The sequence below is a fragment of the Oryctolagus cuniculus genome, chromosome 16 (assembly GCF_051225735.1).
Source record: "Oryctolagus cuniculus isolate XC-2025 breed Fujian yellow rabbit chromosome 16, ASM5122573v1, whole genome shotgun sequence".
Classification (NCBI taxonomy): Eukaryota; Metazoa; Chordata; class Mammalia; order Lagomorpha; family Leporidae; genus Oryctolagus; species Oryctolagus cuniculus.
The window spans coordinates 81552817-81571458 of record NC_142882.1 but is presented as its reverse complement, the minus strand read 5'-3'; the positions used below and the strand labels follow the sequence as shown (position 1 = coordinate 81571458).

The 18642-nt window shown below is 46.5% G+C and overlaps 1 protein-coding gene across 5 annotated transcripts in view; it reads left to right on the top strand.

The window, feature by feature from the left end:
• CDK14 (cyclin dependent kinase 14) overlaps positions 1-18642 on the top strand; it is a 724945-nt gene that overhangs the window by 86587 nt on the left and 619716 nt on the right. For 3 of the 5 annotated variants that reach the window (XM_070058421.2, XM_089315035.1, XM_089315034.1), the window contains one exon: positions 10958-10989. Coding sequence is in view for 2 of the 5 variants with exons in the window: in XM_008261493.5 (XP_008259715.2) it covers positions 3248-3338; positions 10958-10989 (123 nt within the window). In the remaining 3 variants the exon portion in view is untranslated. Of the gene's footprint in view, positions 1-1010; positions 3339-10957; positions 10990-18642 lie in introns of those variants that run through there. The other 2 variants (XM_008261493.5, NM_001171277.1) reach the window with 2 other exon arrangements.

Below are 18642 nucleotides of genomic sequence, written 5' to 3'. Positions count from 1 at the left end.
TACTAGAATCAACATCTGCTGGCTCCTGGTGGGTGCCTTGGCAAGAAGCTGGGGCAGAGTAGCCAGGGTTCCAACCAGACATTCCAGTCTGGCATGTGGGCATCCCAGCCATCAGCTTACCCACTGTGGCACGTGCCTACTCCTAGTCCTTAAATGGAGGATCAGAATGTTGCAGCTTTGAGCGACTCTGTAGGTCATCTAGTTCAAGCCCCTCATTTTGCAGATAAAGAAGCTGGTACACCTCTTACTCATCTAAGTCCCCTTAGATCACTAGGGACTGGCACTCACCGCTCCTGGATCTCTCATCCTTGTCAGGACTGCAGGCCCCATACATCTGTGTATTTTGATGAATTTGGTTAAGGTCAGCTCAGGTTGGGTGCAGCCCCTAGACAGCATTATCTGTTTGTATTCAGACACTGCTGCTTCAATTTAGGCCATCCACAACTTTAACCTTGTGAACCAGAAGCCGAGATGAACTGGCAAGGGTCCAGCCTCCCACTGGAAACACATATGTCACACGGGTGAGGGGCCCTCATCTTTGTTTCCAAGGACAACATAGTGGCAGCAATTCATTATTCATTTGACAAACACTTCATTTCCATCCTCTCAGACAAGCACTGTGCTCTTCCTACCTTAGGATCCCCGCCCTCAGGGAACTTCAAGTCTAAGACAAAGGCAAATGTGAAACAACTATAAAAGGAATTGCATCTCAACTAACACACATCTTAAAAGCACGAACTTAGAAATTTCCTTCTTTGCACTGCAGTTTCTTACAAAAATTTCCATTTTAATATACAACTAAGAAAGGGAGCAGATAAACATAAAATGGGCAGTTGGTTTTCAAAATTGCAAAGCTTTATTTGGTCCGGGACTAACACGGACCTTTCCTCCCAGGTATATTGTAGTAATTAGATGAAGCTGTTTCAGAGTCTGGAGAGCTGAAGTTTTGGAGTAGAGTAGGAGAAAAGGAAATAAACATTCATGATGGTTTTTTTTTTTTTTTAGGATTTTATTGCATAGCTGTACAATCTGAGAGGGACATGATGTTTTAAATTCGGATTTTTATTATATAAAAGTAATGCATTCTTTGGGTAAAATATTCAAACTATACTTAACAGTCTGAAGGGCAGAAGCAAAATTCTCTCTTTTCCAGGTAAACACTCTTGTCTTTTGTTCTCTTTTCCCAAAATTTTCCACAAATATAGGAACAAATGGCTCAACATTAAGCATGCTTTCCCTCCGCTTACCCTAGATATATAAATCAGTACATTATTGATATCATTTTAAAAAATGGGTGCATACACTATACCTTTTTATACATATAACTTAAGCAGAAATTGACTTTTTAAATGTCACAAATGCTGGGGAAATAAAACAAATATATAAATGTGGATACATTGAACTAGGCATTGTCACAGTGGATAATGCAGCCGCCGACATAGCACAAGTCAAAGCTTATTAAATCGATTAAGATTTTCTTCGCCTTTGCTGACTGGTATAACCTGGTAGCTTTGCCTTTTTCTCTTTCCACTCACTATGTCTCATAACTTTCTCCCTAACTACCCGGAGGAAGTGGTAAAAGCGAATCTCTTCCTGTATGAGGCCACACTTGTGGTGCTGTGTGTAACCGCCGAGACCCTGCGGGATCCAACATCCTTGCGTTTTCTCGCACGGGGACTTCCCTGACCACCACTCCGGGTCGCCCCTGACCCGCGCACTTGGCCTTGACTTCCTGCCTCTTATCAGCCGCAATCCATCAAGGCCCCGAACGTGCTCAGTGCAGAGCAGGATAAATCAGCGCTCTGCCTCACAATTTAAGGAAGGCAGGGGGCTAGTTTTTGTCTTCAGATAAAAATCTCTGAACTCCCCCAAACTTCCTTTAAACCAAACAGCATTGTCCCACCCGCACAAGGCCTTATCACACAGCCGGATGACTCCAGATCACTAACATTTCTATTCTTAAGGACTTTGCTGGCCCCAAATCAACGCCCTCCGGCCCCACCCCTCTTCCTTCGCGCTCCCCAGGGCACCGGCGTTCGCAGCTCGCGCCACACCACGACTGCGTGGGCTTGCCGCCGGAACTGTTTGTCCTGGGATTTTATAAACCTCCCCCGTCGGGTCGGTTCATTCTTTTGAGGTTTGGGAAACGGAGGTCAGGATCGTTTTCAGCCGGCAGGTCTTCCAACTCGGAAACACACTGTCCGAGTGAGGTGTCTGCAGGCCGAGGGCCGCTGTTCTCTGCACCGACGAGCCAGGCGTTCTAGCCTGAAACCCCTGCACCTGCAACCAGTGGGGAGGGGCACCGCACGACCCCCTGCCTGCGGGGGGTTAGCGTGGAAGCTTCCGTGTCCGCGCTCGACCTCCACAAAAGACGGGCCCACTTTTCCCTCTGGGGCGCGCACTTCACAACGTCGTCGGCATAAAAGGGCAATAATAATAACGGTCACCGCTAAACCTCCCTGCGGCCTCCCCCGCGCACCGCCCGCGCGCGTCGGAGCCAAGGAGACCACCGCGCCAGCGAGCAGCTCCCTCACACCCTGAGGCGCGGTCCGGGACGCGGCCCTCGGCGTCGCGGTCCCCGAGCCCCCGGGAGGGGCGGCCGGCCGGCCGGCCGGGTGGGGGCGCCGCCGGGGCGCGAGCCGGCCCGCGAGGGCCGCGGGGGCCGCGGGCTCGCAGCGCGGTCGCGCCGGGGTCCCGCGCCCCGGGGGCCTCCGCGGCGGGGTGGGCGGGGCGGCGGCGAGGGGCGGTTCCGCGCCGCCGGCTCTTCCTGCCTGGCGCCCGCAACTCGGGGCTGAGAACTTGTGCCCGCACCCGCAGCGCCCCGCGGCTCCCGCACCGCGAACGGGCCCGCCCCCGCCTCCGCCTCCTCAGCCTCCGACTGCGGCCGCGCCGCCCCCCCTGCCGGCCGCCGGCCGCGCTTCGCCCGCTTTACAAAGGAGGGAAAAATGAGCCGGGCGGCGGCGGCGGCGCGGCGCGGGGCCACCTCAGCGGCGGCGAGCGCGGCCGCCCCCGGCACCACGTAAAACACCCCCGCCCGCCCGCCCGTCAGCCCCGCCGCGGCCCAGGCCCGAGCAGAGCCTGCCCGGCCGCTCGCCTCCCGAGCCCTGCGCGTCGCCGCCGGCCGGGGAGGAGGCGGTGAGGAGGACGAGCCGGAGGCGCCGCCTTCCCGCGCCGCGCGCCCTCGCCGTTGTCTGCGCTCCGCTCTGGACCAGTTTGAGGGAAGTTGCCCGGGCCCCGCGTCGTCCAGATGTGCGACCTCATTGAGCCGCAGCCGGCCGAAAAGATCGGCAAGATGAAGAAGTTGCGGAGAACTTTGTCGGAGAGTTTCAGCCGCATCGGTGAGTGGCCAGCGCCCCCCGCCCCCCACCCCGGTCCCGCTCCCCTCGGCCTCGCGCCCCGACGCCCCAGCCGGGCAGCTGCCGCCCGGGCAGGGCTGGCGGGAGGCGGCGACCCGGGCGACGGCGCAGGCGGGAGGGGAGACCCCTGCGCCCCCTGACCTGGCTCCTGCGTGGATGGCTTCAGACCCGGGGTTGGGGGCGTCCTCCCCATCCCGTGTGCTCGCTCCTGGCGCCCGCGGGCGAGGGGGCTCCGCCGCCCCGCAGCGCGCCGGGGTCTCGGGCTAATTGTCGCGCTGCGGGCTTCGGTGTCGGGTGCGGAGGCTAGAGATTCCGCTTTGGAAATTGGCGGAAGGCTGGGCCGTGCCCTGGTGGTGTTTAACCTAGCGACGCACAGAGAAGTGGGAGAGACACCTGGAGACCTTTTGTTCGGCACTTGCTGTCCTAGAAAGCGAGGTTTGGCGGTGCCAGTGCCGAGGTCCCCTGATCGCCCCGCAGCTGCAGGAAAAGGCGCGCCGGGAAGTTCTCCGGACGCCTAGAAATTGAGGCTCCCGGTTCGGTCTGATTCCTGGAGCCGGGGGCTATTGTCTTGTAACCGACTAACAAAAAGCCCCAGAGGAGGGTTTGGGATGGTTAGAACCGTGTCAGGCCGTGCATGACGGGGTGACAGCGGTGTCACGTGGAACGTGTGAACTCGATTTTGACTTTTGGCACAGAAACCCCCTTTTAGCTGCAGATCGTAGCTATCTCCCCAGCTGTCATAACTTTTCACCGATGCAGGTACCTGCTCTCGGCGAGCAGAGAAACGACCCCCGGGGTCCCTAGGAATCCTTTGGCCTTTGTCTCACGTTAATGAAGTGAAGCAGAAAGGTGCTAATTCTTAGAGTAAAAACCTGGGGCGAACAGGAGTGCTGCCGTCATCCGTCCACTCACTCGTTGTAACATATGCAAACTTTGTTCAAGTGAGAGAAAACGGGGGTCAAGATTGAGTCAACATTTGTCCCCCCCTCTTTGGTTGTCTTCTGACTTCAGGTTTCCCAAGATGACTGTAACGTTATGCTGCAAAACCAAAATTGGCCCGGGTTTAATTCACTGTGTGTATGCGTTTGCAGTCTCATCCGTCATAGTTAGGGATGCTCAGGGAGCAGCCCCTACATTCAGATGAAGTTTGGAGTTAGGGAAGTGTGAGACTCTGAGGTGTTGAGTCCTGTGCGGGATTAACCGGAGTGTCTCAGCCCCCACCCAGGCCATCACAGAGTCCATTAAGCTCTGTTCTAACACACACGAACTGTATTTACTAATGCTAATGACTGTGTTGGAGGCCCTCCAGTTTTATGTTAAATAATTCATCCCAATCGAGTCTCAGTAAGAAACTAAGGACATTAGTATAAAAATTCCTTATGTTTAAATAATTTCAAGGTTTTGATTGACAATCAGTAAAATTTGGATTAACTGCAGTGCTGGCAAATGGGGGTATTACAGTTAATTGGATTTTCTAGCTTACTGAGATTTAGTGATGTGAAACTCTTTTTGAGTCCAGCTCTTGTTAAAAATGTCTTAAGATCTAGTGGATTTTATATCCTCCCTTCAGGAAACAGTTTGGTGCAGTGAACATGACTGATTATTTCTTAGAGTGATGGAGGGTCGTGATTCTGAATAGCGGGTCTCACTGTGGAATGCTCTAAGAGGAGATACTGGAATTGTAAGTGATTAGAGTTGTATCCCAAGGTCAGCATACTTGTTAGAAATAGCATCACAGAAAAATAAAACTTATGTACTTATTTTCTTTTCTTTTTGCAACACCAAAAGTGATGCATTCATTCTCATTGATTAAGGACCTTCGAGGTACTGGAGGCTGTTGAGTTGAGGATGATGCTGGTGTTATGGGATTGCATGAGTTAGGAATGTAAGCTGTGTGTTAGATGGACTGGATAGTCCCCATGTTGCCACTCCTAGCTGAGTGACCTTGGACAGGTCCCCTTACTTCCCTGAGTTTCACTTTTTCCGTATGTAGCTAAGTGTTGTGGTTGGTACTTGGTGAGACAATACATAATAAAGACTCAGATGTTCTCGCTGTGTTATTGTTAGTTTCATCAGTGATTGTATTGTGCCGACATTGCCCGGCTCACAGAAGAAGGTGAGAGAAGGGGGACACAGTGGTCACTGACTTTGTGGGACAGCCAGCCCTCAAACAGGATGGGCTTGAAGTTTGGAGGCAAGCCTGGGCTTGAACCTCTTTTCCCCTGCTTACCTTGAGCAACCGGTAGTGTTTCCTTCAACTCCAGAGTCCTCCTCTGTGAGTATTCATTTAGTTGTTGTGAAGTTGGAGTTGGATAGAAAGATAGCATATCGAATGCAGTATTTGTCACAAGGTGAAGATCAATTTAGAAGCTGTTGTCATTCCTTCTGGTTTCTGCTTATCCTTTCTACGTGGGTACTTAATGGGGAGTTCAGAGAAAATGGCTTATTCCTGTTGAATAATCCAGCATTGCAATGTAGTCGTTTCATTTAACCAGTCTAAGATGGCTTTTGAAACAAATGTGCTGACTTGACTTTTCTTTTCTAGTGTGATTCAGAACTGTAGCTTGTTATATAGTGACATGTACATTATCTTTGTTTATCTATAAGAAATTACTAAAACATTCATCTATAGAAAATGAGGATAATGTTAAAAAATGGATGATAACCAATGGTGTTTATTATTAATAATAATTCTGAAGAGGTTACAATAACAATGCAAATGATTAATTTTTTCACACATCTGAGATCATGCTTTGTCACTGCCCACCCCAAACAGAGCTGATGTGAGATGACTAAATTATAAAAGGTCTAATAAAACACATTGGCTTTCAAACCATCACATTCTAATTTATGGCATCTGCTATGGAGTGACTGTAATATAGCTATGGTTCTTTTCTAAGAGAGGGTAATTGAATTTTAAAGTCACTCATGGATTGCAGTAGTATTTATGGTTTTCTGCTAAATCGTGTAAATGTGGTCACTTATTTAGGAATTTCTGTAGTTGTTCTACTGTTTTATTTTTTTTAAAACTGAGACAAATGGGAACTTAATTGTTTAATATCTTAAATATATTCCATTTCCTCTTGTCTTTGTTTCTTTTTTTTTTTTATTTTTGAATGTTAACCTAGAAGGAGAAAGGCTGTATAGAATATCTACTGTATGATAAAGGTCAAACTGACATTTCTTAATGTTCATTTGAATGCGTTTCTTCACATTTATTTGGATTGTTTCCTAGAGAAAGGAAGTTTATACCCTGTGATATTTGAGATGAGCCCCTTGTATACCATTTCTTTTAAGGATGTGGTTTGTGAGAGAATGGCATAAAAGGAAGAGGTTGTGATTACACTGAATTTTGGGTTTCTTACCTTGTGCTATACCTGTGTAATTCTGGAGACCAGTCATTTGATGAGCTCTTTCTGTCGGAAAAGAGAAGTGTGGCTAAAGATTGAGACACAGCATTTAGCCGTTGTACCAAATCCTTTCCAAGTGCAGGTTCAAAAGATTTGTTTCTGAAAGCTGCAAAATGGAACTTATAGCTATGATTCTTTAAAGCAGAGGACAGTATATGGTTTCCATACACCAAAACTTTTGTGTATCTCGCAATAGATGCTCTTCTTTCACCATTGAGATGGACCTCATGAACCCACAGGAAACTACCAAGTGCCTTCTGTGTGCTGGATACTGTGCTGACACATGGATTTGGTGACCAACATGGCTGGTCCCTGTCCTTGAGGATTTTAAGGGAAGACAGACCAATGACAATATAAGGTGACAATTTCTACCAGGAAGAGAAATGTCCTTTTCTTTAAAGGGCTTAGGAGGAGCATCATTTTTGTCATGGTGAGCTTGAGGAAGTGATTCTAAGCAGAGGACTCTTGAGTAGAATATCTGATTATCCTACATGGTTCAATATATGCCTCTTTGTTAACCAGAATAATCCAACACGCTTGTTATTCCAATATATACTTGAAGACAATTGTGGGTTTTCATTTACATGAATGATTAATGACAATCAGGGAATGTGATCAATATTGGGATGTTGCGTGCTTGCTTTGGGCAGAGTTTCTTTATCAATGACCTGATAAATATCTGCAAAGGTATTAATTAGTCTTTTTTGTCACTTTTAATTGCTGTTCAGAGCAAGGATTCAATACTTAGCAGAAACCATGGAAGCTGTCAGTCTAGTCCTGAAAGATCTCAATGGCATAATGGTCTTCTTGGCCTTACAATATTTCTCCCTGTGGTACCCTGAGCTTTAAAGTGTCCTGCAGGGGAGAGTCTTGGCTTCTTGTTCCTTCTCACTTAACCAAGTACACCTGCATTTTTTCTTTTATTTCCTTCTGTTGCTACTTCCTTACTACTCCTCCTTATGCAGAATGCTGGGAGAGGATCAGGGCCTAGGAGGCAAGAGGGAAATGGATGGTTTAGATGTTCAAAAGACATTCTAGTTTCCTCATATTTCTCAGCTTGATGGTCTTCATTCCATGTTTACAACTCCCTAAGGGGTGGTTTCAGTTGAGTTCTTATTGGATGCTCTGCTAAGTAAACACATGGCTAAATTATGAGACCCCAAATGAAGTCAGTATTTTTAAATGCTTGTACTATGAATTATATACTTGCTACTGTAGCTTTGCTTGTTGCATTGCAGAAACATATGTGTATTGCATTAATCTTTGTTAAAAGAACTTGATATGAGGGCATACAATAAGTCATTTAAGTGTAACTTTTTATTTGAAATCAATTTGGGCCAGTGCCGTGGCTCAATAGGCTAATCCTCCGCCTTGCGGTGCCAGCACACTGGGTTCTAGTCCCGGTCAGGATACCGGATTCTGTCCTGGTTGCCCCTCTTCCAGGCCAGCTCTCTGCTATGGCCCAGGAGTGCAGTGGAGGATGGCCCAGGTACTTGGGCCCTGCACCCGCATTGGAGACCAGGATAAGTACCTGGTTCCTGCCTTCAGATCAGCGCAATGCGCCAGCCGTGGCGGCCATTGGAGGGTGAACCAACGGCAAAGAAAGACCTTTCTCTCTGTCTGTCTCTCTCTCTCACTGTCCACTCTGCCTGTCAAAAAATAAAAATAAAAAAAATAAAAAAATGAAATCAATTGATTTCAAAAATTTTAGTTTTTTAGATAGAACAACTTGTCTATATTTAGAATTATGTCACTAATATTTTGTGAAGGACTCACTAGTCAGGTACATTAATTAAAGGACATACTTTGGCTTGAGAGAGTAGAAAGTATGTATTGTCTAAAAACATTGTTAACCTATTTAAATGAGAGTGTTCTAGGTTAAAACCTAAATTCCAGTGAAAATGTAGCTATTAGGAATCATCTAGGATCTTATATCTGTCACAATAGGTAATTTTCATTTTTAAAGGTTTATTTGTAGAATTAGAGGCAGAATGAGATGGAGGGAGGGAGGGAGAGAGGGAGGGAGGAGAGAAGGAAAGATATCTTAACTATTTTCTACTCACTAGTTCACTCTCCAAATGGCTACAGCAGGGCCTGGGCTGGGCCAGGCCAAAGCCAGAAGCATGGAACTTCATCTGGGTCTTCCATGTGCATGGTAGGGGCCCAGGTACTTGGGGCATCATCCACTGCTTTTCTAGGCATATTTGCAGGCAGCTGGATCAGAAGTGGAGCAGCCGGGACTCTAAACTGAGCCTATATGGGATGTTGCATCACAGGCAGCACCTTAAGCAATGCCACTTCCAAAATAGGTATTTTAGATGTTTAAAAATTGCATTAGTGGAAGAGAGAGAAGCGTGAGCTTGTGTGAGAGTGCTCCCACCCACTGTTTCACTTCCCAAATAGCTACAAGAACTGGGACTAGGTTGAGCTGGAGCTGGTCTCCAACGTGGGTGTCAGGAACTCAGCAATTTGAGCCATCGCTGCTGCCTTCTGGGGTCTGCATTAGCAGGAAGCTGGAGTCAGGATCCAGAGCTGGGTATTGACAATAGGCATAGGCATCTTAATCTCCATTATTATGTATATGTCATATGCATAATAAAGCATGTTCACACAACTGAATATAAGATAAGCCATTTGAGCCTGGGACAAAGGACTGTCTATTTTTCACTCAAAAGAAATTGTTCTCTGGAGACATCTATTATAGATCAGTTTATTATGCAAAAGGGAAATACAGAGAATTAAACTTTTTTTGACAGGCAGAGTGGACAGTGAGAGAGAGAGAGAGACGGAAAGGTCTTCCTTTTTGGTTCACCCTCCAATGTCCGAAGGCAGGAGCCAGGTGCTTCTCCTGGTCTCCCATGGGGTGCAGGGCCCAAGCACTTGGGCCATCCTCCACTGCTCTCCCGGGCCACAGCAGAGAGCTGGCCTGGAAGAGGGGCAAGTGCGACAGAATCCGGCGCCCCGACTAGGACTAGAACCGGGTGTGCTGGCGCCACAGGTGGAGGATTAGCCTATTGAGCCGCGGTGCTGGCTTGAGAATTAAACTTTGAGAACCGTTATGTTCCTCATCCAGGCTGCTTCCCTGTTAGCACAACACCTCAATCACATATTCTTGGCCTTTTTGAAAAGAAAAAAAAATACAATATAAAACAAAAAATAACCTTTTCAAGATTGCTACAATATTTAAGTTTTTGTATGATAGGTTCAGGTTAAACTTGTTACTTTTCTCAGAGCTTAATTACCCAAATAATTTTCTATTTACTTGTTTTGTCAGGGCATAACTTTTCAAATAACAGTGGCTCCAGTGCTTCTGCCCAGATAAGGGCCATCTCAAACAGATCAGCAGACACCCACACTCAGCTTTGTAGTTGGGAAACAGTTGTCTGATGAGTGGCTGCAGATAAATTAGCTACTTTGTGCATTGTTCTTAACATGAAACATTCTAAGTAATTGCAGGATATAGGCAACTAGGTGTTTGCCAAGTACAGGTGAAATTCTTCTCTTTAGAGTGATACAATTTCAATCCTAAAACTATGTATATTTGAAACAAATTTGAAATATTTGCTGGTTCCTAGAAATACTCTGAATGTGCTTTCTAGAATACTGTGTTATGAAATGTATCAGGCTGAAGTGTTGGGACCACCCTCTCATTCCGTAAAGCTTATTTCATTGTAAGATGTATCATTTTGAAGTGTTGGAACATTGTCTCTAACTGCACTGAGATTATCTGACATGCCTGGGCTTTCCTCCTGCACTTGATTTCTCTCTGTGTGAAAATGTCACAGGACATTGAGCAGAGTGGGTTTAATGGGACAAATGGCTCGGGAAGTCCACACACCTGACGTTATGACATAGGCTCAGAAACCAGGAGATTAAGGGGAGAATTCTTTAAGATTGGCTTGTGATTCTTTGATACTCGGATTGAAGCACATTTCATGCAAAGAAGAGATGTGGGAAAGATATGCTTGCTCCCACCCCCCATATTTGGGATGTTAGCCCTGTTTCCATTTTTATGCACATGGATGGGTGTTGTGCAGTACTCTCTCATCTGCAGTTTTGGTATTGTATCATCACATTTGTTCTGTGATGAAAACACCCCACTGTTTTGTTCTTTTCTGTTTCCTAGAACTTAGATACTTAGTCTCCTTGTGGTGTTTCATAATAACTTTCCTTTCTCTTTTTGTTTTGTAGCTTTGAAGAAAGACGATACTGCCTTTGATGAGGTAGGTTAAATTTCTTTATCTAATGTTAGATGTATTAAATTACTGCCAGGTAAAGTCAGTAGGTGCCAGCTTCACACACACAGGTACGAATGCCTTAAAAACAGACGCACACGAGATGACATCTGTTTACTCAGTTAAGAGTATCATTGCCAAATTTTAAATAGTCGAAATGAATTTTGGTAGCCATCAACAGAAATATGCTCTTTCTAAATAGGTAAACAAAGTAATTAAAAGGCACATATGGGCCTTCCGACTTCTTGCTGGTGATGGTGCCTGGGAACCTTGGTGTGACGTGTGTGCCTGGGACAAGTCTGGAGTTGTTGGGACGCTGGGCTCCATGTCCCACTTGCAGACCTCAGCCACCTCAGGGTGTGATGTGGTGCTGATGCCACTTATTGTCTGTCATTTCCCAGAGGGGGAGCTGACTCTTCCTGTTCCAGTTTCCCTATTCTTTATCAGATTTTTCTTGATCTACTTGCTAAGAAGTAGTTTAAAAAAAAAAAAAAACCATTCAAATAAGACAGAGGTTTCTTATATAATTAATAGCATCCTGAATGTGAGTTTTAAAGTCATACTCTTTGCTGAGATTTTGTAGTCTAAAGGACAATCACCAGAGAAATGTTTACAAATGTTTTCAGTGGTTTTTTTGTTTGCTTGCTTTTTTTTTTTTTTTTTAAAGATTTGTTTTAATTATTTGAAAGGCAGAGTTACAGAGAGAGAGAGGGGGAAACAGAGACAGCGGTCTTCTACCCACTGGTTCATCCCCAAATGGCCACAAAGGCAGGAATGGGCCAGGCCAAAGCCAGCAGCCAGGAGCTTCTTCTGGGTCTCCCACAGATTGAGGCTGCAGGGGCCCAAGCACTTGGGCCATCCTCCACTGCTTTCCCAGGCACATTAGGAGGGAGCTGGGTCGGAAGTGGGGCAGCCAGGTCTCAAACCAGGGCTCATATGGGATGCCAGTGCTACAGGCAGTGGCTTAACTTGTCTGCCACAATGCTGGCCCCATGAAATGGTTTTTTCTTTCCTTCCTTTTCTTTTTAAAATCAATTTATAGACAGAGCTCCAAAGCACTGGTTCCTTCCCAAGATGCCCACATTGACTGGGCCTGGGTGGTGCCAGCCTAAAGGTAGAAGCTGTGAACACTTTCCAGGTCTCCTAGGTGGTATGGACCCAAGTACTTGAACCATCACCTACTGCCTCCTAGGCCCCACATTTGCAGGACGCTGGAATCAGGAGCTGGGTTTTGAACCTACGTACTCTGATACGGAACGGAGGCTTCTTAACCCACTAGGCTAAATGCTACTGAGTGAGGTGTTTCATTGTGCTTTAGTACCCGATCTATGTTGTAAACAGGGCCACAGGTACAGATATAGGATGTGTATTTATGTAGGACCACAGATGGAGGTGCACAATGTCTTTGCCCTACTGCTTAATGAAAACATAAGTTAGTTTGGTTTGACCGTTTGATTTGCTTTGACAGTTGTGGATTCCGTGAAGTGTGCTGCCCGAGTTCCCTCTGCCATGGTGCTTTAGAGAGGAAAGGGTGTTCGTGTGCATGGAAAGTCTCCTTGGCCATGTGGCTAGCCATGGTGCTCAGCAGGTTCACTCAGGAGGGACCTGCTCCAGGCTGGGCTTTCTGGATGCGGCCCGAGTCATTTGGCCGTCATGGTCTGGTGCTTCGTCTGCCGCACCTGTTCTTTTTCTCCCCTGGCTGAGCTCTGCAAAGCTGCTTGTCCCTGGACTCCAAAGCAACTTTACCTGCCAGCAGTCCTGTGATATCCTCTAAAACTTAATTCTAGTAGACGTGAAGCAATAGAGGAATCTTTTCTTCCCTACCCATAGTAGCTAATAATGGTGCTTTCCTCCAATCTGTGTTTCTGAAATTTCTGCAGTATTAAGTGAGATCTTTTCAAGAGATGATTTTCTTTCTTCTTAGGATAAAACAGTGTGAGAATATTGGGCACCTATTCTCTGTTTATAAAGAAAGTTCTCCCCTCTAATTATGAAAGTAATTTGAGCTGGTGCCGTGGCTCAATAGGCTAATCCTCCACCTAGCGGCACCGGCACACCGGGTTCTAGTCCCGGTCGGGGCGATGGATTCTGTCCCGGTTGCCCCTCTTCTGTGGCCCGGGAAGGCAGTGGAGGATGGTCCAAGTGCTTGGGCCCTGCACCCCATGGGAGACCAGGAGAAGCACCTGGCTCCTGCCATTGGATCAGCGCAGTGCGCCGGCTGCAGCGCGCCAGCCATGGCGGCCATTGGAGGGTGAACCAACGGCAAAAGGAAGACCGTTCTCTCTGTCTCTCTCTCACTATCCACTCTGCCTGTCCAAAAAAAAAAAAAAAAAAAAAAAATCTAAGCTTACATGAAGAAAAGAAAAGGAGAGTCAAAAATATCTTTTCAATCCTGTTACATACATACAATCATGATTGAATGTTCTTTATTCCTTTTTTTCTCCATGTTTTAAAAAATATAGCCCATTATTGTATCTTATTTTTTCTTTAAACCTATAGTGTGGTATTTCCATTTGATTTGACAAACTCCTCCTAATCATCACCAGGAATTAAAGAACCCCTTTATTAACTCTACCGTGAATGAGCTTGAAAGCAAAACAGAACAAAGTAAGGCAGGCGTTTGGTGTAGTGGTAAGACACTGGCTGGGGTGCCTGTATCCCATGTTGGAGTTCTTGGGCTCTAGTGCTGCCTCTGCCTCTAATCCAGCTTCTTTCTAATGTACCTGGGAGGCAGTTGATGGTGACTTGGGGTCCAGCACGGAAGACCTAGGTGGAGTTCCTTGCTACTGGCTTCTGCCTGACTCAGCCCTGGCTGTTGGTGGCATTTGAGAGTGAACCAGTGGATGGAAGGTCTCTGGCTCTCTCTCCATCTCTCTTTGTCTCTTTCTCTCTGTCTCTGCCTTTCACATAAAATGAAAACAAATAAAGAAAAAAGATAACTAAGTTCAAGAAGTGTTGGCTATTCATTCATCAAAAGCCAAAAAACCAAACAAACTCCGCTAAAGCTGGAGCCCAGATGCAGGTCAGGGATGCATAAAACCTGCAGCCGCCTCCCATGTCCTCTTCTGGAACTGTGCAGAGTGAGAGGTGTGGATTTTCTAGTTTGAGACAAGGTCAGTCTTGATCTTTACACAGTGTTTTCCTTCCTCTATGGCACAAGAGCTAAATACTGTAAATCACTAAAATGTTAGAGCTGGGTGAAACATTGTCCATCATCATTTCCCAGCTCTGTCATTCCACAGATGAAGAAATTGGGGTCCAAATGGGCCAAGTAATTCACAGCTAAGCAGGGCAGGACCCAGGGCCAGCAGCCCGGGAGATGTTGCTGTTAAGGAAGGCATGCCTGGATGTATGCCTTAATGCAGCCGGCCTCCGATTGAGCAGTGAACTCCCTCGTTCCACACCTTCTATAAAAGAGAGATAATTTGTGTCTTTCTGGTAAGGTAGTTGAGAGCATAGATACACAACAGTAAATAAAGGTTCCAGAATAACGGTTGGTATAGTAAAAGTCTTATGTTTTTAAAGATTTATTTTATTTATTTGAAAAAGAAAGAAGGAGAGGAAGAGAGAGAGAGAGAGAGATAGGTTCTCCATCTGCTGATTCACTCCCCCACTTGGCTGCAATGGCTGGAGCTGTGCTGATCCGAAGCAGGAGCTAGGAGTTTTTCTGGGTCTCCCATGTGGGTGCAGGGGCCCAAGGACTTGGGCCATCTTCTGCTGCTTTCCCAGGCCATAGCAGAGAGCTGGATGGGAAGTGGAGCAGCCAGGAAGTATGGAACTGGTATGGTACCAGCATGGAACTGGTACCCATATGGGATGCTGGCACTGCGGGCAGTGGTTTTACCCGCTATGCCACAGCACCGGCCGCTTAAGTAAGTCTTATAGTTGATATTCATTGCCACGGTTGTCATCATCATCATCATTGATCTCACCACGACATCCACCTTCTGTAGATGGAAGAGCGACATAGAGAATGGAAGGGTTCAGATAGGAATTAAGAAGTAGAGCTGTGAGGAGAGTTAATTTCAGTGATTTCTCTAAAATCCCTTCCTTTGTGGTGGAGTAGAGAGTGATGGACCAGGTGTCCGGCCATGTGGATTCTCACTGGCATCCTCCTGGGTCCTTGGCAGAAGTTGTTTACCTTACACTCCTGAAGTCTTCTCTTTTCGTAAAGTGTATCACCTGGAATTTGATCTTCAAGTTGCTTGCTTGCTCTAACTGAGGGATTCTAAACAGCAAGACAGGCAGTGTAAGATTAGAATTTTATCAAGATCAGAACAGAGCCCCAGCTCAGTAAGAAGGACTGAGTTAATCTGTGGCCATTTTCAGAGTGTGGTGGTAGAAACTGTCTTGAACTCATTGCTTTCCACTTTTCCTCTCCTGGAGTGGGGTCTCTGCTGTCCATAGGAATTCAGTTCAGAGTGGAGAGTGGAAACCCCAGGGCTGGGTTGCATCTTAGTTATGTGGTAGGTGTGGCAGCTCTTTCCTTCCCTGGTATTTATGACCTGCAGGCTCCTTATCTGAAGGAGTGGCCTCCCACAGGGGGGCCTGAGGTGCTACTCCTGGCTTCCTGTGGAGGATTCCTTTGGGGTGTGTGTAAATGTTTGATCTTGAACAGAGGGCAGAAAATATAAAGTTAGTTATTTATTCTTAGACTGAAATACCCTGACTGCTAGTTTCAGAAGTATACTCAGGAACCGTAGGCTAGTGCTTGTGTAAAGTGGGCCACACTCGTGCATGTGTGTCTGTGGACGTGCTTGCCTGTGAACTGCTTGGGAGTTAGGTATTGAGAACTTTGGGTATTTACACTGATAGGTAAACAACGGGGGATTTTGCTCAAGGCCATGGTAACTGCAGAGGTTGTTTTAATAATGATCAGCTTGCCTTTCATTCACCCCATGCTTGTGCCCTGACTATAACATTTGCCGTTGTAAGCTCTGGAGGTTTGGTCTACCCATTTTTTTTTTTTTTTTTTTTTTAAGATTTATTTATTTGAAGTGCAGAGTTGGGGAGAGAGAGAGATATCTTCCATCTATTGGTTTACTCCCCAAATGGCTGTAAAGGCCAGCGCTGGGCCCATCTAAAGCCAGGGGCCAGAGCTTCCTCAGGGTCTCCCATGTGGGTGCAGGGGCCCAAGGACTTGGGCCATCTTCTACTGCTTTCCCAAGCCTTTAGCAGGGAGCTGGATCAGAGGTGGAACAGCCAGGACTTGAACCAGCACCCATATGGGATGCTGGTGCTGCAGGCAGTGGCTTTAACTGCTACGGCACACCACTAGCCCCTGGTCTATGCATTTGACTTAGATGCACCAATCATTTATAAGGATATCCCAAGTAAAACTTGATGCATTTTAGTACCTCCTCCTTCCCAGTTTCTTGTTATTTGCATTTTCAGTGTTTGGCATGATATTTAGCCAAGATAAAGGGGCTGGAGAAGTAATTGTTGAGGAAGTAAGTGGTGGAAGGTGAAGGAAGATAGATCATAGTTTTGTGTCGTAGTTTTTGGTGACATTGTGATGAGAACCTCCAGTAAGTGTGAACTTCGTGCCTGTGATGCTAATGCAGAACTTTCCAGTGTCTTTTAGCTTTTCTCGCTAGTAACTGCCGGCCAGTGTCCCATGAGTGTCCTCATTCTTCCCAGGCAGTGAACAATGGTTCCCCTATGACTGCATAGGGGAATTTTTGAATCTTATTTTTGGTTTACTGATTTGTTTTAGGATAAAAACAGTGCTCAATATATAAAAGATCAGGAAGTGCAGTTAGTCTCTGCTGACAGAGTATGGCCACACAGAAAAACTTTTGAACTTTGGAGACAAAAGCCCCAATTAAGTGTATGTATGTGTAAGAAAGAGTTGGGAATGTCCACAGCTACAGCATGCGTAAGTTGAGAGGTTAAATGGGGTAGTTCTGCTCCATGCCTGTTATTTAGCTCAGATGAGTTTCACTATGTTGACTGCATGGCTTTTGGATATGAAATACAAAAAATTTATTGACAGAAAAGAGCCTTAGCCAGCGCCGCCGCTCACTAGGCTAATCCTCCACCTGTGGTGCTGGCACTCCGGGTTCTAGTCCTGGTTGGGGTGCCGGTTCTGTCCTGTTTGCTCCTCTTCCAGTCTAGCTCTCTGCTGTGGCCCGGGAGGGCAGTGGAGGATGGCCCAAGTCGTTGGGCCCTACACCTGCATGGGAGACCAGGAGGAAGCACCTGGCTCCTGGCTTCGGATCAGCAGAGCGCGCCGGCCGTAGCAGCCATTTGGGGAGTGAACCAATGGAAGGAAGACCTTTCTCTCTATATCTCTCTCTCACTGTTTAACTCTGCCTGTCCAAAAAAAAAAAAAAAAAAAGACCCTTAAGTTTCATTTGTTTATTGTATATAACTGACTTATAATTGAACACCTTATATGTTTATTAGGTGACCATTTATGAATTTTCCAATTATCTGCTCTGTTTCTGAGTTGGAAAGGCACTCATTTTGGCATTTTCTGACTACTTTTTTCATTTGAAGCCTAGGAAAATATGAATACAGAAAAATCTTAAAATTTTTTCCGTAGATCTGTGGGTATTTCAACCAGATTTTTATAGGTTAACTTGCTTATTGTATGTTTCATGTAACAGTTCTCTTGGCTGGATGGAGACAGTTTGTATCAACGTTAGCTTCTAGTCCCCGCCTCTTTTTGTTATTTTGTGTGAAGATATCTGGGAAGCCTGAGATGATAAAGGTGGCAGTGATTTTTTATGAGATTTAGTGTATGGGTTAGATACAAACAGGATTTGGAGGTATTCCTGGTCAATGTTTTCCATTTGTTTGGAGTGGTGGGAGCTGGTTCCCTCTTTCCTTTGCTTTCACTGTGGCTGCCATGGGCGGTCTCATGGGTGACATGTCCGTTGTGTGCGGCAGTCCAGCTTCAGGGTTCCCCGACTTCCTCATGTCACAGCTGTTTCACCCAAGCTTGGTTTCTAGGGGAACTGGGTCATTTCACTGGGACTGCCACAAACCTAAGGCACTGAAACCCAGTGACCGTTTTTGCCTCTTAGCCCTCGGACTCCTGCTGTCCCCCCTATCTCTCCTTTGCTGGTTTTCAGGTTCTAGGTGGCCCTTCTGCCCACCCTGTCCCATGCTCCCAACCCACAACCTCTCCCCCTCCTTTGATTCCTTCTCTGTTCCCTGCTGGCGTGTCCCTCTCTTGCCAGTACATCAATGGCCTCCCCCTTCGTACTTTGCTTGCACTCTACTCTGCCAGCCCTCGATTTTGACCTGACAGCTTTCCCTCTGCTACCTGAGGAAAGCACTCCATAGATAAACGTACCATTTCCAGTCTTAGCTGGAAGCACAGGCAAGTGGACAGTCTTGCATGTGTGTCCCCTTGTCCTAGACCTTTCTCCTGTTGGGCCCTTTTCACTCCCCTGGAGCCTTCGACCTGCCCTCCTCTGGCCCACCCTCCCTTTGAGGATGGCTTTCTCTCCATATTAGTTATCTAGAACTTCCAGAAATCTGATGAACTCATGGTCAGGAGATCAGAAGTCCAAAATCAGTCATTCTTCTGAGGGCTATAGGGTCAGGATCTGGGCCAGACTTCTCTGCTTAGCTTGTGTTTGGCCATCTTCTATCGAGTCATTTTACAGTGTCTTCCCTCACTTCATACTT